Below are 16,494 nucleotides of genomic sequence, written 5' to 3'. Positions count from 1 at the left end.
TAATCAGAGTTTGAAATATCAAAGGTTTACAACATCGGGTTCTAAAGATATTGAGGCTTAAATATTTGATTTTGTTACAAAGACTCAATTCCTTTATTTTAAACCTGAATTTTTTTAATACGCATTTGACATACAAACTTGAACATTCCTGGCCATCAGGAACATCTTTTAGTGGTGATTCTCGTTAAAATTATTGGTATTTTGAAACATGGTAAACAATCCTTTTGGTCCTTAATATTGAATCCTTTGCTTTTTAAAGTAAAAGATGAAGAATTTCCCTCAGTTAGGAAAAGCTTTATAAAGGTTATAGGTAAAAATGACGTCCGGAAGATCCAGAAAATGATGGGATGGGGGACCTTGTTGGATTTCTTGATTCTTGAAGGAATGGAAATGAAACATTCAATTGTTTGCTTTGAAACAGAAAGATCTACAAAAAAAATCGAAAATCAGAAGAAGAAAAAAGATTGGAATGGAAAGATAAAGTAGTCTAGCTCCGTTCCGAACATGCATTCTCATCTCTCCTAAACAAAGGACTTTGAATTAAATAAGAAAATTAAAAATTGTAAAAAGCATTTTATTATTTTTTTTAGCTAATTTACAAATGCATTTTTTATACCCTGAAACTTATCAAATTGACAAAATGTGGAAAATTTTTTTATGCTTTGACAAATATTTTCCTCTAACGAGCTGATCACTTTCCTAAACTGTAACTTTCCTTTGTCTATATATTTGCTACTAATGGTGTAAATCTTCGATATATAATCTAACATTGTCCGACATCAGGAAGCGAAGATACACGTCTAAGATAAGAGTTGGAGGCAAAACAACGATGTTCTGATTAAAGACTTCAATGAAATAACTTTTTTTTATTAATATATCAAAGACATTTTTATCGAAAATAATCATAAGAAATTCCTTACCATCTGAGACATATACCGTAACCATCCCTTTTTCAGCGTTTGCGCTTCCACAAGTATAGTTTCCACCATCCTCCAGTAGGGCACTGCTGATCAATAACCGAGTACTGGTCTTCTTAGTTCTACTCCCTTCATTATAACAAGAAGTCAGGTTAATTCTTCATTTCGTTTCAAAACATAAATGGAAGAAAACCAAATGAAAAGTGTAATGAATATTTCAATTTAAAGTTGATAATATTTTTACCTGAATCGAATGATACTTTTGTTCGTCTTGTATCATAAGAAATAATCTTATTATTGTGATACCAGAAAACAAACTGCGGTGGCTCCAAGGTCTACGTGGATTTCAAATTATTGATATTTTTATATTGTGGGACATAAGAAAACAGACTGTGCACTATCATGTTTTTAACAGTTAAAAAATCTTACATCTTCTATAATGCAGACGAGAGATATTGCTGTCCCAGTTTGAGCATAGTATTCTTCACTGCCTAGTATATAAGCGCGGGGAACTATAACCTTCAGATTATAGAAATGTGATATACTCCCCTTAGACGTGGAAACCTAAAACAAAATTTGAAAATTTAAATAAGATTCCAGTATTTCGAAATAATGTTTCTTCATAACTAATCTAGGTTGTTAGGAAAATTGTAATTAAGCATAATGTTTTTCTACATAAATCTGTTCTTTGATCTATCTTATTTCATACAAGAATAACGGATTCTAAGAACTGAAGAAAAAACGCAAACTTTTATAGAAATCTTGAAAAGATGAGACTCCGTGATGCTTTACTTGATTTCGCAACTTAAATATAAAGGATAGAGGGGGAAAGTTTCTCAGATTGTCATGTGTTCTGATTAAAAAATATCACTGAAATTAACCTTAAAGAAACTAAATCTGCAAAAATATTAAACAAAGAATAATCAGTATTTATCTTGTGAATTATGAGACGTTTAAATGCGAAAAACCTAGTTGTATATCGTGTGAATAAATTTTATATAAAAAACTAAAATAACTGAAACTTTATTAGCTTATTTCTGTTCCTATATCTACCATCCTTGACCTTAACACCCTGTATCTTAATTTATCTCTACATTAAAATCCCTCTGATCTCACCCTGCCACAGATCACCTGACAATCTCCTTCCTTCCAATCAACTCCTTACCTATCCAAAAACGTAACTTGATATGTGTGACCAATTATATTCAGTACTGTTAATTAACTTCGGGCCAACCACTCAAAACAACCAACCCTGGTTAGGCGGGTCCAAACTGCCTAGTAAATTGTGATTGCTTTTTTTAATATCTCATGCTTTGTTGTTGAATAAAAATATGAATGAATGAATTTTAAGTTTAAAATTCTATAAAATGCCACTCCCCCCTTCTCAAAAAAAGTAAAGATGAATGACCTGACATGAATAAACTCCCTCGTCATTCTTGTTCACGTATTGAATTCCTAGACTCCAATCATGAGCTGTAGCCTGCCTCACTGAGAATCTTTCATCCTATTAATAGAAGAATTTTAAAAAGTAAGCAGGATTTACAGGAGTAGCTTTTTTAATAGTGTTATCTGGTTAGAAGTAGTTTTCATTTTGTATAAAGTCTCTGCTTATAAATCTCCAGCTCTAAGTCTACTTATAGTCGTCTTAGTTGTATTTTCGTTGTAGTCTTCCCTCAGTAGTCTTCAGTTTTAGTTATAAGTTAGTTTCCAGTCAGCAATGTGTTGTTGGTTATAATCTCCAGACAGTTGTGTTGATAATTGGAGACTGAGCTGTGCGGCTAGGACATGCTTGGGGTCTAGCTCTGCAGAGGAAAAAAATCTGGATTTTGCCTTTTTTAAAGAGTTTGTTCTTTCAGGAGTTTGTCTTGTCAGGAGTTTGTATTTCCAACGTTCATCATGGCGCTAGATATTACCTTTGTATATGTGCTGGGTCCTGTAGAAAGAATATGCCAGTCCCTCAATCGTATCCATGATACCTGTTCAAAAAAGTTCGATAATTTAGAGATTAAAATTATTCACCTCAATTTAAAAATATTTATAATTTTTTTTAAATTTTAGAAAAATATGAATAAAATGGTATTTTTTTGTCACAACATCGACAACGCATGATTTTTTTTATCTTAACCCATTACATTTATATTCAGACCCCGGAATCTTACTTCAACCCTCCAAGATCTGCCAACCTCCCCTGGATTAATGAAAAGGAATTGAGTCTTTGTCACAAACTTTGATTTTCTAATCACTATATCTTTGGAACCAAATGTTGTAGACCTTAGATATTTCAAACTATGAATTCTGTTAAATCAAATAATCAGAGTTTGAAATATCAAAGGTTTACAACATCGGGTTCTAAAGATATTGAGGCTTAAATATTTGATTTTGTTACAAAGACTCAATTCCTTTGTTGCCATCACATTAATGGTCGCTATAAATACAACTTTACTTGAAATCTTATTTACGGGATGCAAATTAAAGTGATTTCTTATTTGTTCTCTATAGTTCAGACTGAATAGGAATGCTCAGGAAGAGGGAGAATTATCATATTATTCTCATTTATAAAATATGACTGTCTACCAGCCTTTGCAAGAATCATTTCTAGACAAATTATGGCGATAAACTAAGAAATGTAAGATTGTAAAGAAATATATATTTAGAACTATTACAAACAGTAATCACCTTTTTTGTTGCCTATAAAACTATTTTCAAATGCAAAAGGAAAACTTTATCTGCGAACTTGATCATAAATACGATTTGGAGAGGGGGGGGGGGGGGCAAAAGACAAGTTCAATTTTGATTCAGATATCTATCGTTTCATCTATATATAAATTTGGCTTCTCTGTCTGTTTGTTTGTTTATTTGTTTGTTTGTATCCAATAAACGTCAAAACGGCTGAACCGATCGGTCTCAAATTTTTTGTGGGACATCACGTGGCCACAGGGAAGGTTTATCAATGATAAAAATTTAAAAAAATGTTTTTTAAAGGTTTTTAATTTTGTAAAAAAAAAATCTTGAAAATCCGCGAATTTTTTTAAAAATCCGCCAAATTTTTTCTTCTTCGTTTTAAATGTTCAAAATTTAAATAGAAGATGGGCGCGAAGCGCCCTAAAAGCCTAGTATCTTAGAATTAAAGAGAACTATTGATACTCAAGAACATCATGATGGAAAAGATCTATTATATTATGTGTTTATGTAAATTAGCGGTGTATAAACTAGGTTTGTAAGTGAACTACATAGATTTATACATAATCTGACAAATAAAGATAAACTATACAAGCTTACATGACAAGGAGACAATAGATGGACACAATAATTCCTTCTTTTACCTTCTGACGTGGATTAGAAAAAAAACTTGATATGAGTATTAATACATTGCTAAAAAAATCCTAACATGGTTCAGAACTACTTGTTTAGCAGTGAAAAGTATGTTATGCCCTCAATTTTATGGGAGAAATAAAAAATAAAAAGTACTTACTGGATTATTTTGGAAATTATTTTTAATTTTGCAACTGAGTAAAGCAGTAGTTCCTTGGTGAGCAGTCAGATTAGTCACCTTGAAGAAAAAAATAGAGTAAACATATCATGTGCTCACCTTCATTTTCAAAAATAGTCAAAACCAAGGAGAATTGAATACAAGGAGGGGGCAATAGGATTTCCGTAAACTTTGCTGTGACGTTTTTGGATTCCTGGAGAACTAGTTTTTGCGTAACAACAATAATAAAGGCAGCCGATCTAATATAAAAAAACATGACTTAGTATACGGTGAATCTTCATCTAACGCCAGAGATGCACCAAATGTCTGTTTATCATTTGTGTTATTGTTTGCAATCTTTATTATTGTTGTTACACAAAAACTAGTTCTTCAGCAGTCCAAAAACGTCACAGCAAAGTGTACGGAAACCCTATTGCCCCCTCCTTGTATTCAATTCTCCTTGGTTGAAACTAAGTTATAAGAAAATTAGTTGAGTTTTAGAGCGACCGCAACAGAAGTAGACAATCTTAGAATCTTTGAACGAAGGTAGAAACATAATTTATTAGGAGTTTTTTAATGGCGCTCTTCAATCTAATCTTATATATATGTATACTTTGCTTGTCTGTTTGTCTGTTAGTTTTTATCATATAAACGTCAAACAGCTGAACCGATCAGGCCCAAATCATGTGTGGGATCTCATGATCCATTGAAAAGTTTATCAATGATCAAAATTTTAAAAATTAGCCTCCAACAATTTTATATTTTCATTAAATTTTTAAAATCCACGATTTTTTATAAAGTCCGCGAACTTTTACAATGTAAACAAAGAAAAAATGTTTACAATTAAAATAGAAACTGGGCACGAAGCGCTCTGGGAGCCTAGTACAGATGAAAGTGCTTTATACTAAAATAGCTGAATCGTAATACCTGACTTCCCTCAAATATAAGATTAGTTTTAGAATCCTCGAGAAATGTTCCAGTTCCTGATTATGAAATATTATTAGTTCGATACATCTTTATTCCTTTTAAAAATGACATCTGAAAATTGCGATAAAAAGAGGAAAAGTGGCGGTGCGATGCAGGTAGGGGATAGATGGCCCATTCACAGTAGTATTTGCTCAAGATACATTCGGTTCTAATTTCCGCTAAAACATTGATTACAAAAAAAAAATTATCGTCAGGGTTCATATTATGGAAAGAACGTTTAATTGTTCATTTTTGGAACAGAATGTGAATACATTAACAATTTTCATGCGCTGAAATGCTGATGAGCTAAAATGGATACATTTTCATTTATTTTAGAGTAAAATGGCTTCAATTCTGTAAAACAATAAAAGCCCACTGCAAAATGGGCGGATTTTTGATAATAAGATTTCGGGAATGAAACTGTAAAATCTTGCCTTCTCAACTATAGCAGGGACCCTAGGAAATGTGTCTCTCGCGGAAATATTTTCCTGTGATTTTGAACGTGTTGTTCATTATTCTAAATTTCTAATTTCTAAATTTCTAGTGAATGGTTAGATAAGTCGGATGCAGCATTCTCCATGATATTGTAAAGAGATATTATTAAGCGCCTGTACTGTCTCTTCTTCTTCCTTACAGAGATGGATTCATAAAAAAGGAGTCTTGCATGCTCAAGTTTTCAGAGCTTGGGAACCTGGAAAAGATAAAGCTGTGGGCAAGTTCTGGAGTTTATAAAGAATTGGTGAAGCAGTCTGCAATAGGAAACGAAATGTTCCTATATGGGGCTGGATAAGTAGATCAGGTATGACGGTGAGGTTGAAAACATGGTTTTGACAAATGATGGAGATAAAGTATTTAATATACGGCTTGAAGTTGGAACCCAAGTATTCCAAAACAGTTTGCTTTATACCAACATAAGGTTGCTTACATATTGTCTTTCTTTTTTTCAGTTTTATGAATCTCGCTGTATTAGGATTAGAAATTTTCATGGGGAGAGTGTTTAGTTCCCCTAAGAAATCGTATGCCCTGTTACCTAGTAAATAGTATTTGTAATAGAAAATTGTATGTCTGACAATCATTCCTCCTCATATTCATTTATTGCTTTTACCCGGGGCTATCAAAAAGCCATTTTATTTGCTTGATATGTAGATTAAACAATCTACATATTATTCTCTTATCTAAACATCTTCACGTGGAATATACTCTCTATCTTATTGATATCGTATTAAATTATTCTTTTTCTTCTAAAATATATATTTCCAGCAACTTTTTCTTGTGTAAAATCATAACTTTAGATTATCAATAACTACTCAACAAAATTTCATACATTTGAGACCGAGTAAGAGGAAAATTACGAGAAAGGCAGTAAACCATTAGCTTACTTGGGTCAAAAGGATGTTTTTTCAGTAACCTCTCAACTTTTCTATTATACTGGAAAAGTTGTATATTACATGGCAATTCAGAGCACCACCTTTTCAATATTGATAACCATTTTTGTTGATCAGTTGGGTCTCATCAAGTCATCTTTTTTTAAGTCCTACTGAAAAGTAAAATAAAAATGTCTTACATATTTCCGTTATTGTTTGTGGTTTGATTAAATTAAAGATAAACTTGCCAAAAAACCGATGCCGTGACATACCAAATCGTTGTTTATTAAAAACAGTCTAAATGACAGACATCAATTAACTAAACAGTTTTAAGCCCAGCCTATTAGTTCAGAACATTCGAGAAAAATATTATTATTATTTCAGAATTATAAAACCACAAGTTCCATCGTAGAACTAAAATTTCCTTGACTATCCCTGGTTTTCAAAATATTATGAAATCACAGATAAATTCAATTCAGGCATATTTGGTTTATATCATGTTTACATTCCATTTTCTTTTAGCTTCTACGATACATTCATTGATTAAACAGGAGATTGTTTATCTGGGTGAACAGGAGAGGCTTGTTTACCTTGACGAACAGGAGAAGATTGTTTACCTGGATAAACAGGAGAAGATTGTTTACCTGGATAAACAGGAGAGGATTGTTTACCTGTATGAACAGAAGAGGTTTGCTTACCAGGATGAATAGAACAGAATCGTTTACCTGGATAAACAGGAGAGGATTGTTTACCTGGATAAACAGGAGAAGATTGTTTACCTGGATAAACAGGAAAGGATTGTTCACCTGGATAAACAGGAGAAGATTGTTCACCTGGATAAACATGAGAGGATTGTTTACCTGGATAAACAGGAGAAGATTGTTTACCTGGATAAACAGGAGAGGATTGTTTACCTGGATAAACAGGAGAATATTGTTTACCTGGATAAACAGGAGAGGATTGTTCACCTGGATAAACAGGAGAAGATTGCTTACCCGTAGAAACAGAAGAGGTTTGCTTACCAGGATGAACAGAACAGAATTGTTTACCTGGATAAACATGAGAGGATTGTTTACCTAGATAAACAGGAGAAGATTGTTTACCTGGATAAACAGGAGAAGATTTTATACCTGGATAAACAGGAGGAGATTGTTTACCTGGATAAACAGAATGTATGAACAGAGGAGGTTTGCTTACCAGGATGAACAGAACAGAATTGTTTACCTGGGTGAACAGGAGAAAATTGTGTATCTGGATGAACATTAGAGGATTGTTTACCTTGTCCAACAGGAGAGGATTATTTACCTGGATGAACAGGAGAAGGTTGTGTACCTGGATGAACAGTAGAGAATTGTTTACCTGGATGAACAGGACAGGATTGTTTACCTGGATGAACAGTAGAGGATTGTTTACCTTGATAAACAGGAGAGGATTGTTTACCTGGATGAACAGGAGAGGATTGTATACCTTGATCAACAGGAGAGGATTCTTTACCTGGATGAACAGGAGAGGATTGTTTACCTGGATGAACAAGAGAGGCTTGTTTACCTGGATGAACAGGAGAGGATTGTTTTACGGAAAAGATGAGGAGAAGCAGAGTAACCGTCAGTCTCATTAATTCGTTCATAATCTGGGAACATTTAACTTTATAAGAAACCTTCGAAACTTTTACATTTAGTTATTTTAGTGATTCAATCAATTCATTGGTATTAGTCTTACTTGTCAAAGATAACTGTGACCGGAGAAAAAGCTAAAGGCTATTTAGTTAACCCTGAAATTGCTCAAATAAGTGAACGGCCCCTTTAACCTTGATCTAAATGATCACAGTTTTTTAGAAAATCAATGTATTTTCTTGCACAAAGGAACTGAGTCTATGCAACAAACGGTCCATTAAAATCCAGCTAATATGTTTTGAATAGACAATAGAAAATGTATTCAGCTTATTTTAATTAATAACTTACATATATTAAATATAAATATTTATTTATATGTTTATAAATACTCAATATATAAATACATACATATATGCTCACTAAATATATTTATATATATACATTAACCCCTGAAAGTTTTCTCAAGTACCAGGGAACTCTTTAAGCTTATCCAGAATCTGCATGAGTCTCCTTTATGTATTTATGATAAAAGTTTAAGCTTTCTCAGAAATTTATTTACCACCTTTTAACAAAAGATACCGAACCATATTTCTCTACAAACTGCAAGATATTATGATAAACATCATCCAGCTGCAGTGAATATTTTCTGCATACAAATTTCCGGAGTTATGGATAGTTCCCAGTCACAGTAATACAATAAAATTTGTAGTTTTCGTCTGTTCCTCATAGTGTAGTGTTAATTATTGAATTAATGATGCAGAATTGTGATACATCATAGAATATTCAACAGTTGACTATTTATTAATGAGTTCTTATTATATAGATAGATTAATTAACTTCAAGCATTATTGTTTTATTCTTTTTCAATAAACAAAGAAACGGAATATTTGCCACAAACTCAAATTTTCTTATCCCTTTATCTATGCAATACGATAGTGTAATTTTATTAATATGTTAAAATTATTAAATCTATAGTTAGAAATATCAAATGTTTGTAATCAAGTTGCAAAGATAGAGGGATATAAAAAAGTTAAGAAAAACAAAAATTCAAGGACACTTAAAGCAACTTAGTCTTTGCAAGAAACTCAGATTTTATAATTCCTATATCTTTGCAACCTGATACATAACCTTTTATATTTCAAACATCGACTATTTGAACAAACAAAATTCATAGTTTGAATTATCAAAGGTCTACGACATTAATAGCTGTATGAAAAATATAATTTTTAAATTATTTTTTTATCGTTAAGAAAAAGAAAAATTTTAGATATATTTGAAAGAACTGAGCTTTTGCAACAAACTCAAATTTTTGACTCCCACGACATCGGGTTGCAATAAAATAGGGATAAAAAAGTTAGGATTTGTGGCAAAAACTCATTTTCTTCTTGTAAATCATTAGTTATGGCGTTGTTTTCTCTGCGAGGTTTCATTGGAATATTTGGAAAATTGCTAATGAAAGAGACTAAATGGAATCACGTGGTTTTCTTTATCATACCAACTCAATAAAATTTTAAAAAGTATAAAGACCATTGAATTTGCATATATCGTTTTTAATTTTTAGATCTAAGCTCCGAGGATTCGAGCCTCTATCTAATTACATAGAATTTAAAACTAATTTTTTCATTGTAAGTTTCAACGCCACCTCTTAAAAATAAAAACTGCTATACAAATGGTGCCCGATAAAAATTTCCTTACAAAGGTTTTTTTCACAAAATTTGCAGAGCAGTGATAAGTGATAAGTGATGCTATGACTGCAACCGTAAGGTCGGCTATATTGTAATAACTTGGAACTGTGGCGCGGATTAATGGAAAGGGTTTGCATTAACCAACTCAAATAACAGACGGTATAAACATTTTTCCATAACTTTTATCAGAAAAATATCTAAATATTCAAACATATCTAAATCTCAGGAACACACTCATTGATTTTATCCCTTTGTAAACCCAGAAGCCAAGAAAGGTAGCAGTGGAGGATTTTTGGTTATAACTTGTTATACAAAGGTCATTTGAAAAGTTAAATGAGCGTACATTGTATACATTGTGTCCGGGATTTGGAAAATCTAAATGTCGGAAAATACTCTTTCCGATTTAGTCACCTGAGAAGTACATCGCATAGTGAAACTAAAGTTTTTATATAAAAATATGCCAAATGTATAAATTGCCAAAAAAAGTTATAAATAATCCGAAAGGTTGGCTGGATATCCATTAATAATTCAAATTGGAATTTGAAGTTATTAGACCTAACATTTCAAAAGTGTGTTGGGGGGGGNATTCACAACCCTATCCCTGATCCTTGATACTCTGAGTAACTCAACCCTATTATTGACCCTGATTCATTATATGCTGTTCTACATTCTCTAAATGATACTTTGATACTTTGATACTTTGATACTCTGATACTCTGAATTACTCGACCCTATTCCTGATCCTTGAAACTCTGAGTAACTCAACCCTAGTCCTGACCGTGATCCTTTATATACCATATATATTGTTGGAACTGAACACTTGCCACAAACTTTAAAATTCTATTTCTTATATCTTTGCAACCATATAGTGTAAACCTTTGATATTTCAAACTACAACTAATTGATATATCAGAATTCACAATTTGAAATATTAAAGGTGTATGACATCAGGTTTCAAAGAAATAAGGATGAGAAAATTACAGTTTGTTACAAGTGTTGATTTCCTTTATCCCTGATCCTTTATAATCTGATAAACTCAAACCTATTTCTGATCCTTGAAACTCTCAGTAATCCAACCCCTGTCGGTATATTCAAATCTATCCCTGATCCTTGATAATCTGAGTAACTTAACCCTATCCCGATGTATTTTGGGTATACTCAACCCTGTCCCTGATGTATTCTGGATATACTCAACCCTATCTCTGATGTATTCTGGGTATACTCAACCCTATCCCTGATGTATTCTGGATATACTCAACCCTATCTCTGATGTATTCTGGATATACTCAACCCTATCTCTGATGTATTCTGGGTATACTCACCCCTGTCCCTGATGATTCTGGATATACTCAACCTTATCCCTGATGTATTCTGGGTATATTCAACCCTGTCCCTGATGTATTCTGGATATACTCAACCCTATCCCTGATGTATTTTGGGTATTCTCAACCCTATCTCTGATGTATTTTGGGTATACTCAACCCTGTCCCTGATGTATTCTGGATATACTCAACCCTGTACCTGATGTATTCTGGATATACTCAACCCTATCCCTGATGTATTCTAGGTATACTCAACCCTATCCCTGATGTATTCTGGGTATACTCAACCCTATCTCTGATGTATTCTGGGTATACTCAACCCTGTCCCTGATGTATTCTGGGTATACTAAACCCTGTCCCTGATGTATTCTGGGTATACTCAACCCTATCCCTGATGTATTCTGGGTATACTCAACCCTGTTCCTGATGTATTCTGGGTATACTCAACCCTGTTCCTGATGTATTCTGGGTATACTCAACCCTGTCCCTGATGTATTCTGGGTATACTAAACCCTATCCCTGATGTATTCTGGGTATACTCAACCCTATCCCGATGTATTCTGGGTTTAACGGAGAAAAAAGGGTCTATTCCAAAAAGATGTACATTGTAAACTTCCAGATGTCTCAGCCCTTTAATTCATTATATTTATATCGGTTCAATTTTCTGACCAACGAATAATATGTTGAACACAATTAGCTTTCTACCGGATACCGTTACTGTTCCTTGTCACAGCCTAAATAGAATTCAACTTAATCCATTTAACGTGTTCTACAGGTTGGGTAACCTTAAAAAGGCAAAAGAAAGTTAAGCCATGATTGTAAAAATGGTTCTTGAAGAATTCTATAGTAATCAACATTTCAGCAAAAAAAATTGTATTTTTTCCCAGGACCTTTTTGGAGCAAATGTTGTTCAAATCCTTGCCATTTTTCAAATCTTGCTCTAAAACTTTGTATGACTTTGTATGCAGCACCATACCACATGTCATCTCATCAATAGGAAGCTAGGAAGCTTGGGATTTTGGTTTGAGAAACTTTTATTAGTATCGACTGTTTGTGGGGTTTTTTTGGATTTTTTTCTGCTGAGACATTTCCTCCTTCTGTCAACACTCAAGATCCATTACATTTTTTCCCTTTCACTCCACTTGTAGACTGTTATTCTCCTTTAATCCATTTTGGATCATGTCAAAAGTGAATAAAGTCCGCTGCGAGAAGACAACCGGTTGAATACAGTGAGCTTAGAAAAAAATTACAGGGCTGAAACGTCTAGAAATATCTTTAACAGTAAATTTTCTAAACTTATTGAGCATACTTCGTATACTACTTTTTATTTGTTAAACAACATAATGTCAAAGTGTGATATTTTAGAAATGATTACTTGTGCCGGTAGATCGGCAAGATTTAATTGATTTCTGTAAAACCATCACCCAGTTTAAAATCAAGCCAAAATCTTACTGACTAAAAATTATTATGACTAAGCGTGACCCTCATGGCGAGGTCAAAACTTAACCTTAGTTATCCGCACCCAAATGTCAAAAAGGGAAAGAATTTCGGATTAATCCATGCCTTTAATAAGTTTGTTCATTAGTTTAATTAAAAAAACTGAGATGGTGCTTACTGATTTTTAAAAAGTGGCTGAGTTGGAGCTTTACTTTGCTAAAAAGATACAATTAAAAAGTTTTCAAAACAATAACTCAATCAAAGCTTCAGAATCATAAATAGATATTTTGAACTTTATGTTTTTTACACATTGTTCTTTTATATTAATGATATTATTAATTATAATTGGGAATGATAATAACAATAATATAGACTTTTATTACTAAAATTTATAGTTTCGTGTGCTCCGACATTTGATTTCCCCTCTTCCTCTCTATTAACGAAAATTATAGCTGTCTTGATTGACATGTCGATGAATTTTATAGTTTTAATCAAATATACGTGTATGCATGCATGTAGACAAACATTTTCTTAAACAATTTAAAAACAAATCGGAAAAAGCAATATTAAAAACTTTTTGCTGTATCTCTGCAACTTCATATTATTAAACTTTTATATTTCAAACCTAGATTTGTTGGTCTAAAAAAATCTATAGTTTTAAATATCTAAAATCCACGACATTGGGTTGCAAAGATATAGGTGTAAAGACAATCAGGGTTTGTGGCAAAGACTCAATTCCTTTGTTCAACGGAATTAAGTAAATGTATGGCCAATCATAATTTAAATGCATATAACGCTGGTCTGTATACGTTAATAGGACAGTTGAAAAAATAGAATCCTTCTAAGACTTCATAGAATTTAAATAAGTACTCATATGAAGTTATTCATCGACTCTTCCCTACAGACTATTCAATACAAGCATTTAATACAAATATTCTATTTAGAAAAAGAAGGGTTCATTCATTCTTGTTATGCACATCTGGATAAACGAACAAATAAAGAGTGTTATTATAAATATAAGTAATATCATCAGTCAGTTGCTTACATAATATCGGCGTTACCAAGGTTTTATCCAAAGAAATCAAGTCGTTGTCCTAAACTCCGATTTTCTAATACATTTATCTTAGAAACCAAATATTGTTGACCTTAGATATTAATTATGGTAGATCAAAAAATCTAAGTTTGAAGTATCAAAGGTTTACACCATCAGGTTGCAATGATATTAGGATAAGAAAAACTTAGTTTGTGGAAAAGACTAAATTCCTCTCCAACATGAACGTTTTTAAATTGTTAAATTTTAAATGAAAGTCAACATAGCCAAAATTCCTTCATTTAAAATTCTTGTTAAATCTGAAGGGTTGTGATAAAATGTTTGAAGAATGTAAGTTTGAATAATTTGATTGTTTAGTTTTATATTTGTATAATTAATTTGTTTACCTAATCCACTTAACTACTTGCCTGCCACGAAAAAGTACTTCTCAAGTATTATGGCAAACCAAAAGTCTTATTTTATAACTTCAATATAATTTGTAGAACAGTTTTACTTATGAAGAAAACGGAGATGGAATTTAAAGAATTCGAGCCGCGGTTTAAATCTGCAAAAACCCGGTTTAAATTAAGCGCCGGCTTAAATTTTGAAACATTTGATACAATTTTAAGTGGAAACAACCATATTTAAGCCGCGGCTTAAATTTAAACCGCCGCTCAAATTCTTTAAATTCGGCCACAGGAATGGTTTTGGACAATCTCTCGTGAACTAATTTTAGAGAGTAGACATTGTAGACACTGAGGGTTTGAACTTTACGCCTTGCAGTTGCAAGTTCAATAAGCCGCTAGGAGATGGAAAGACGCTGGTATCGGCTATGCAGCCTTCTTTATTCATCTAGTCCAGATATACTACACATTTTTTAGCCCCCCTACCCGGCCCTCCCCTTTGCATGGATCTCTTAGAGAAGAGGGAAAACTACCGGGTTCACCGGCCCATGGGCCAGATTAGGTGGTCGACTTGAAGGAGCAGGATTTTTAGCTACTTTAGAGCACATGGGATGACCTTGCACGTCTTGATTGTAATAATTAGGTATTTATCTCACATTTTTACAATTCAACAATTCTGTAAAAATATATATAAAATCGGAAATATAATTTTAATTTTAAGAGAATGTGGTTTTTATGAAGTTCACAGAATTCTTCAGACCAATCTGAAAACGACGATGTCCAGGAGCCTGAGAATCTCAGGTTTGCTCCTATTATAGTTTTTTATTTTGCATTCTGCATTGTAAATACTAAATAGATATATTATATTCTGTATAGTCCGTATTACTTCACCAGAACATCAGCCAATGGCAGTGCAGTATACTTGTCACGGGATTTCCGTCTGTATCACATACGTATTTGCTGAATATGATCTGACTACTTTTATACAAAATTGTATATACATGAATTTTCGCATAATTTTGACTCAGTTTTATATCAATTTTACAAGACAGGAACATCAGATAGATGTCTGATATGTATCATTCAACACTTGAGATTCTCAGTTCACATCCTAAACCCCCTTTCATTTTTCATTTACAGTCCCTTAAACTCGGACACAGTAGTTGCAAACATAAACGTAAAACGATATATTTTAGTAAGGGTCTCCGCTGCTCTGTCTTCTGTGAGGCCTCGAATCTGCTCCTGAGGCTGTGGTTTCTCTACACCTATGAGCTGGTTCAGGTGTCTGTTGACGGTGATGCTGCGTCCTCCTACTTCTCTCCGTTAGTTGACTGTAGCACCAACTATGTCTCTGTTCTTTCTGGCAGCTGAGATTTCATGTCGGTATATGGGTTCATTCTTGAAGAGGACAATCTCGCCAACCGATGGAACTACCCCCTGTTCTTTCCAGGCGACGATGAGTCTCCGTCATCTGTTGCCAGAGAGAGTTTAATAGAGTTAGGACTATTTTCCGACTCAAAATTTGATGTTGAACTGGTACGTCTGGGTTGATCTCGTCCCCAAAGCATTCTATGAACCTAGGAGTACTGTCATAAGTATAATATTTGTTTGTTAATTCTAACTAAATTTTATTTTAATTATGGCAAGTGTAACTTTTGGCCACTGTTACTTATTGCAAACGTATTATGGCAAGTGTAATTATGGCAAATGTATTTGTGGCAAAAGTATTATGGCAAATGTATTTGTGGCAAAAGTATTATGGCAAAAGTAAATGAGTCCTTTATGAGACCAATATAAGACTAGACAACTGTTGTAACAGATGGTTTAAGAATTCTAAAACTAGAAAATGTTTTAAACCTTAGTCGCGTTCAATTGTTTTGTACCTTAACAAGGTACAAAAAGTTAATGTCATGGAAAGTCATGGAAGTCAGGACGTTTGTTTCAGAATCTCGGGATCAAGCATTGATCTACATCTTATGCAGAATTACCAGGGGGCGGGCATATAACTCTCCTAATTTTGCCTGGCTAGGTTTATACCGTACAGTGAATTTTGTCGAAAAATGTTTCCTTATGATTGAGTTGGTATCATAGAGTACAGTGGGTTTAATCCTAAGTACATCTTTTTTTACGGTATTGTGTGGACAGTTAATTTTAATATTTTTCAACAATGAGATATTTTAGTGTCAAAAATTGTGTAAACAACGATGTTTCGGGTTCAGAAATTTTTCATAACATACGAAAAGAGTGGATAGAACAAGTTATCTGGAAAACAAAACACCCAATTTTT

The 16,494-nt window shown here is 33.1% G+C and overlaps 1 protein-coding gene across 1 annotated transcript; it reads right to left on the bottom strand.

Annotated features, from left to right (window-relative positions):
• Positions 1-89: 89 nt before the first annotated feature.
• LOC111705508 (neural cell adhesion molecule 2) lies at positions 90-8,342 on the bottom strand. Its single transcript, XM_023478085.1, has 9 exons — positions 8,265-8,342; positions 5,314-5,369; positions 4,390-4,467; positions 2,831-2,893; positions 2,326-2,421; positions 1,347-1,481; positions 1,162-1,252; positions 921-1,046; positions 90-521 (listed from the first exon to the last, which is right to left on the bottom strand). Exons 1-9 carry the CDS (start codon positions 8,329-8,331, stop codon positions 400-402), a joined length of 834 nt encoding a protein of 277 aa, XP_023333853.1. The 5' UTR covers positions 8,332-8,342; the 3' UTR covers positions 90-399.
• Between the last annotated feature and the right edge of the window lie 8,152 nt (positions 8,343-16,494).

This window comes from Eurytemora carolleeae, unplaced genomic scaffold (genome assembly GCF_000591075.1).
Source record: "Eurytemora carolleeae unplaced genomic scaffold, Eaff_2.0 scaffold657, whole genome shotgun sequence".
Taxonomy (NCBI): Eukaryota; Metazoa; Arthropoda; class Copepoda; order Calanoida; family Temoridae; genus Eurytemora; species Eurytemora carolleeae.
The sequence above is the reverse complement of the archived record's forward strand: the minus strand, read 5'-3'. Positions and strand labels throughout refer to the sequence as shown.

What these genes read in the sequence shown, in the direction of transcription:
- LOC111705508 (XM_023478085.1), bottom strand. Translation starts at nt 8,331, where the DNA reads ATGAGACTGACGGTTACTCTGCTTCTCCTCATCTTTTCCGTAAAACAA. An exon ending in GACCCAGCACATATACAAAG is followed by an intron (nt 2,422 to 2,830) that starts GTAATATCTAGC and finishes TTCTATTAATAG; the next exon opens with GATGAAAGATTCTCAGTGAG. An exon ending in TCGTCTGCATTATAGAAGAT is followed by an intron (nt 1,253 to 1,346) that starts GTAAGATTTTTT and finishes AAATCCACGTAG; the next exon opens with ACCTTGGAGCCACCGCAGTT.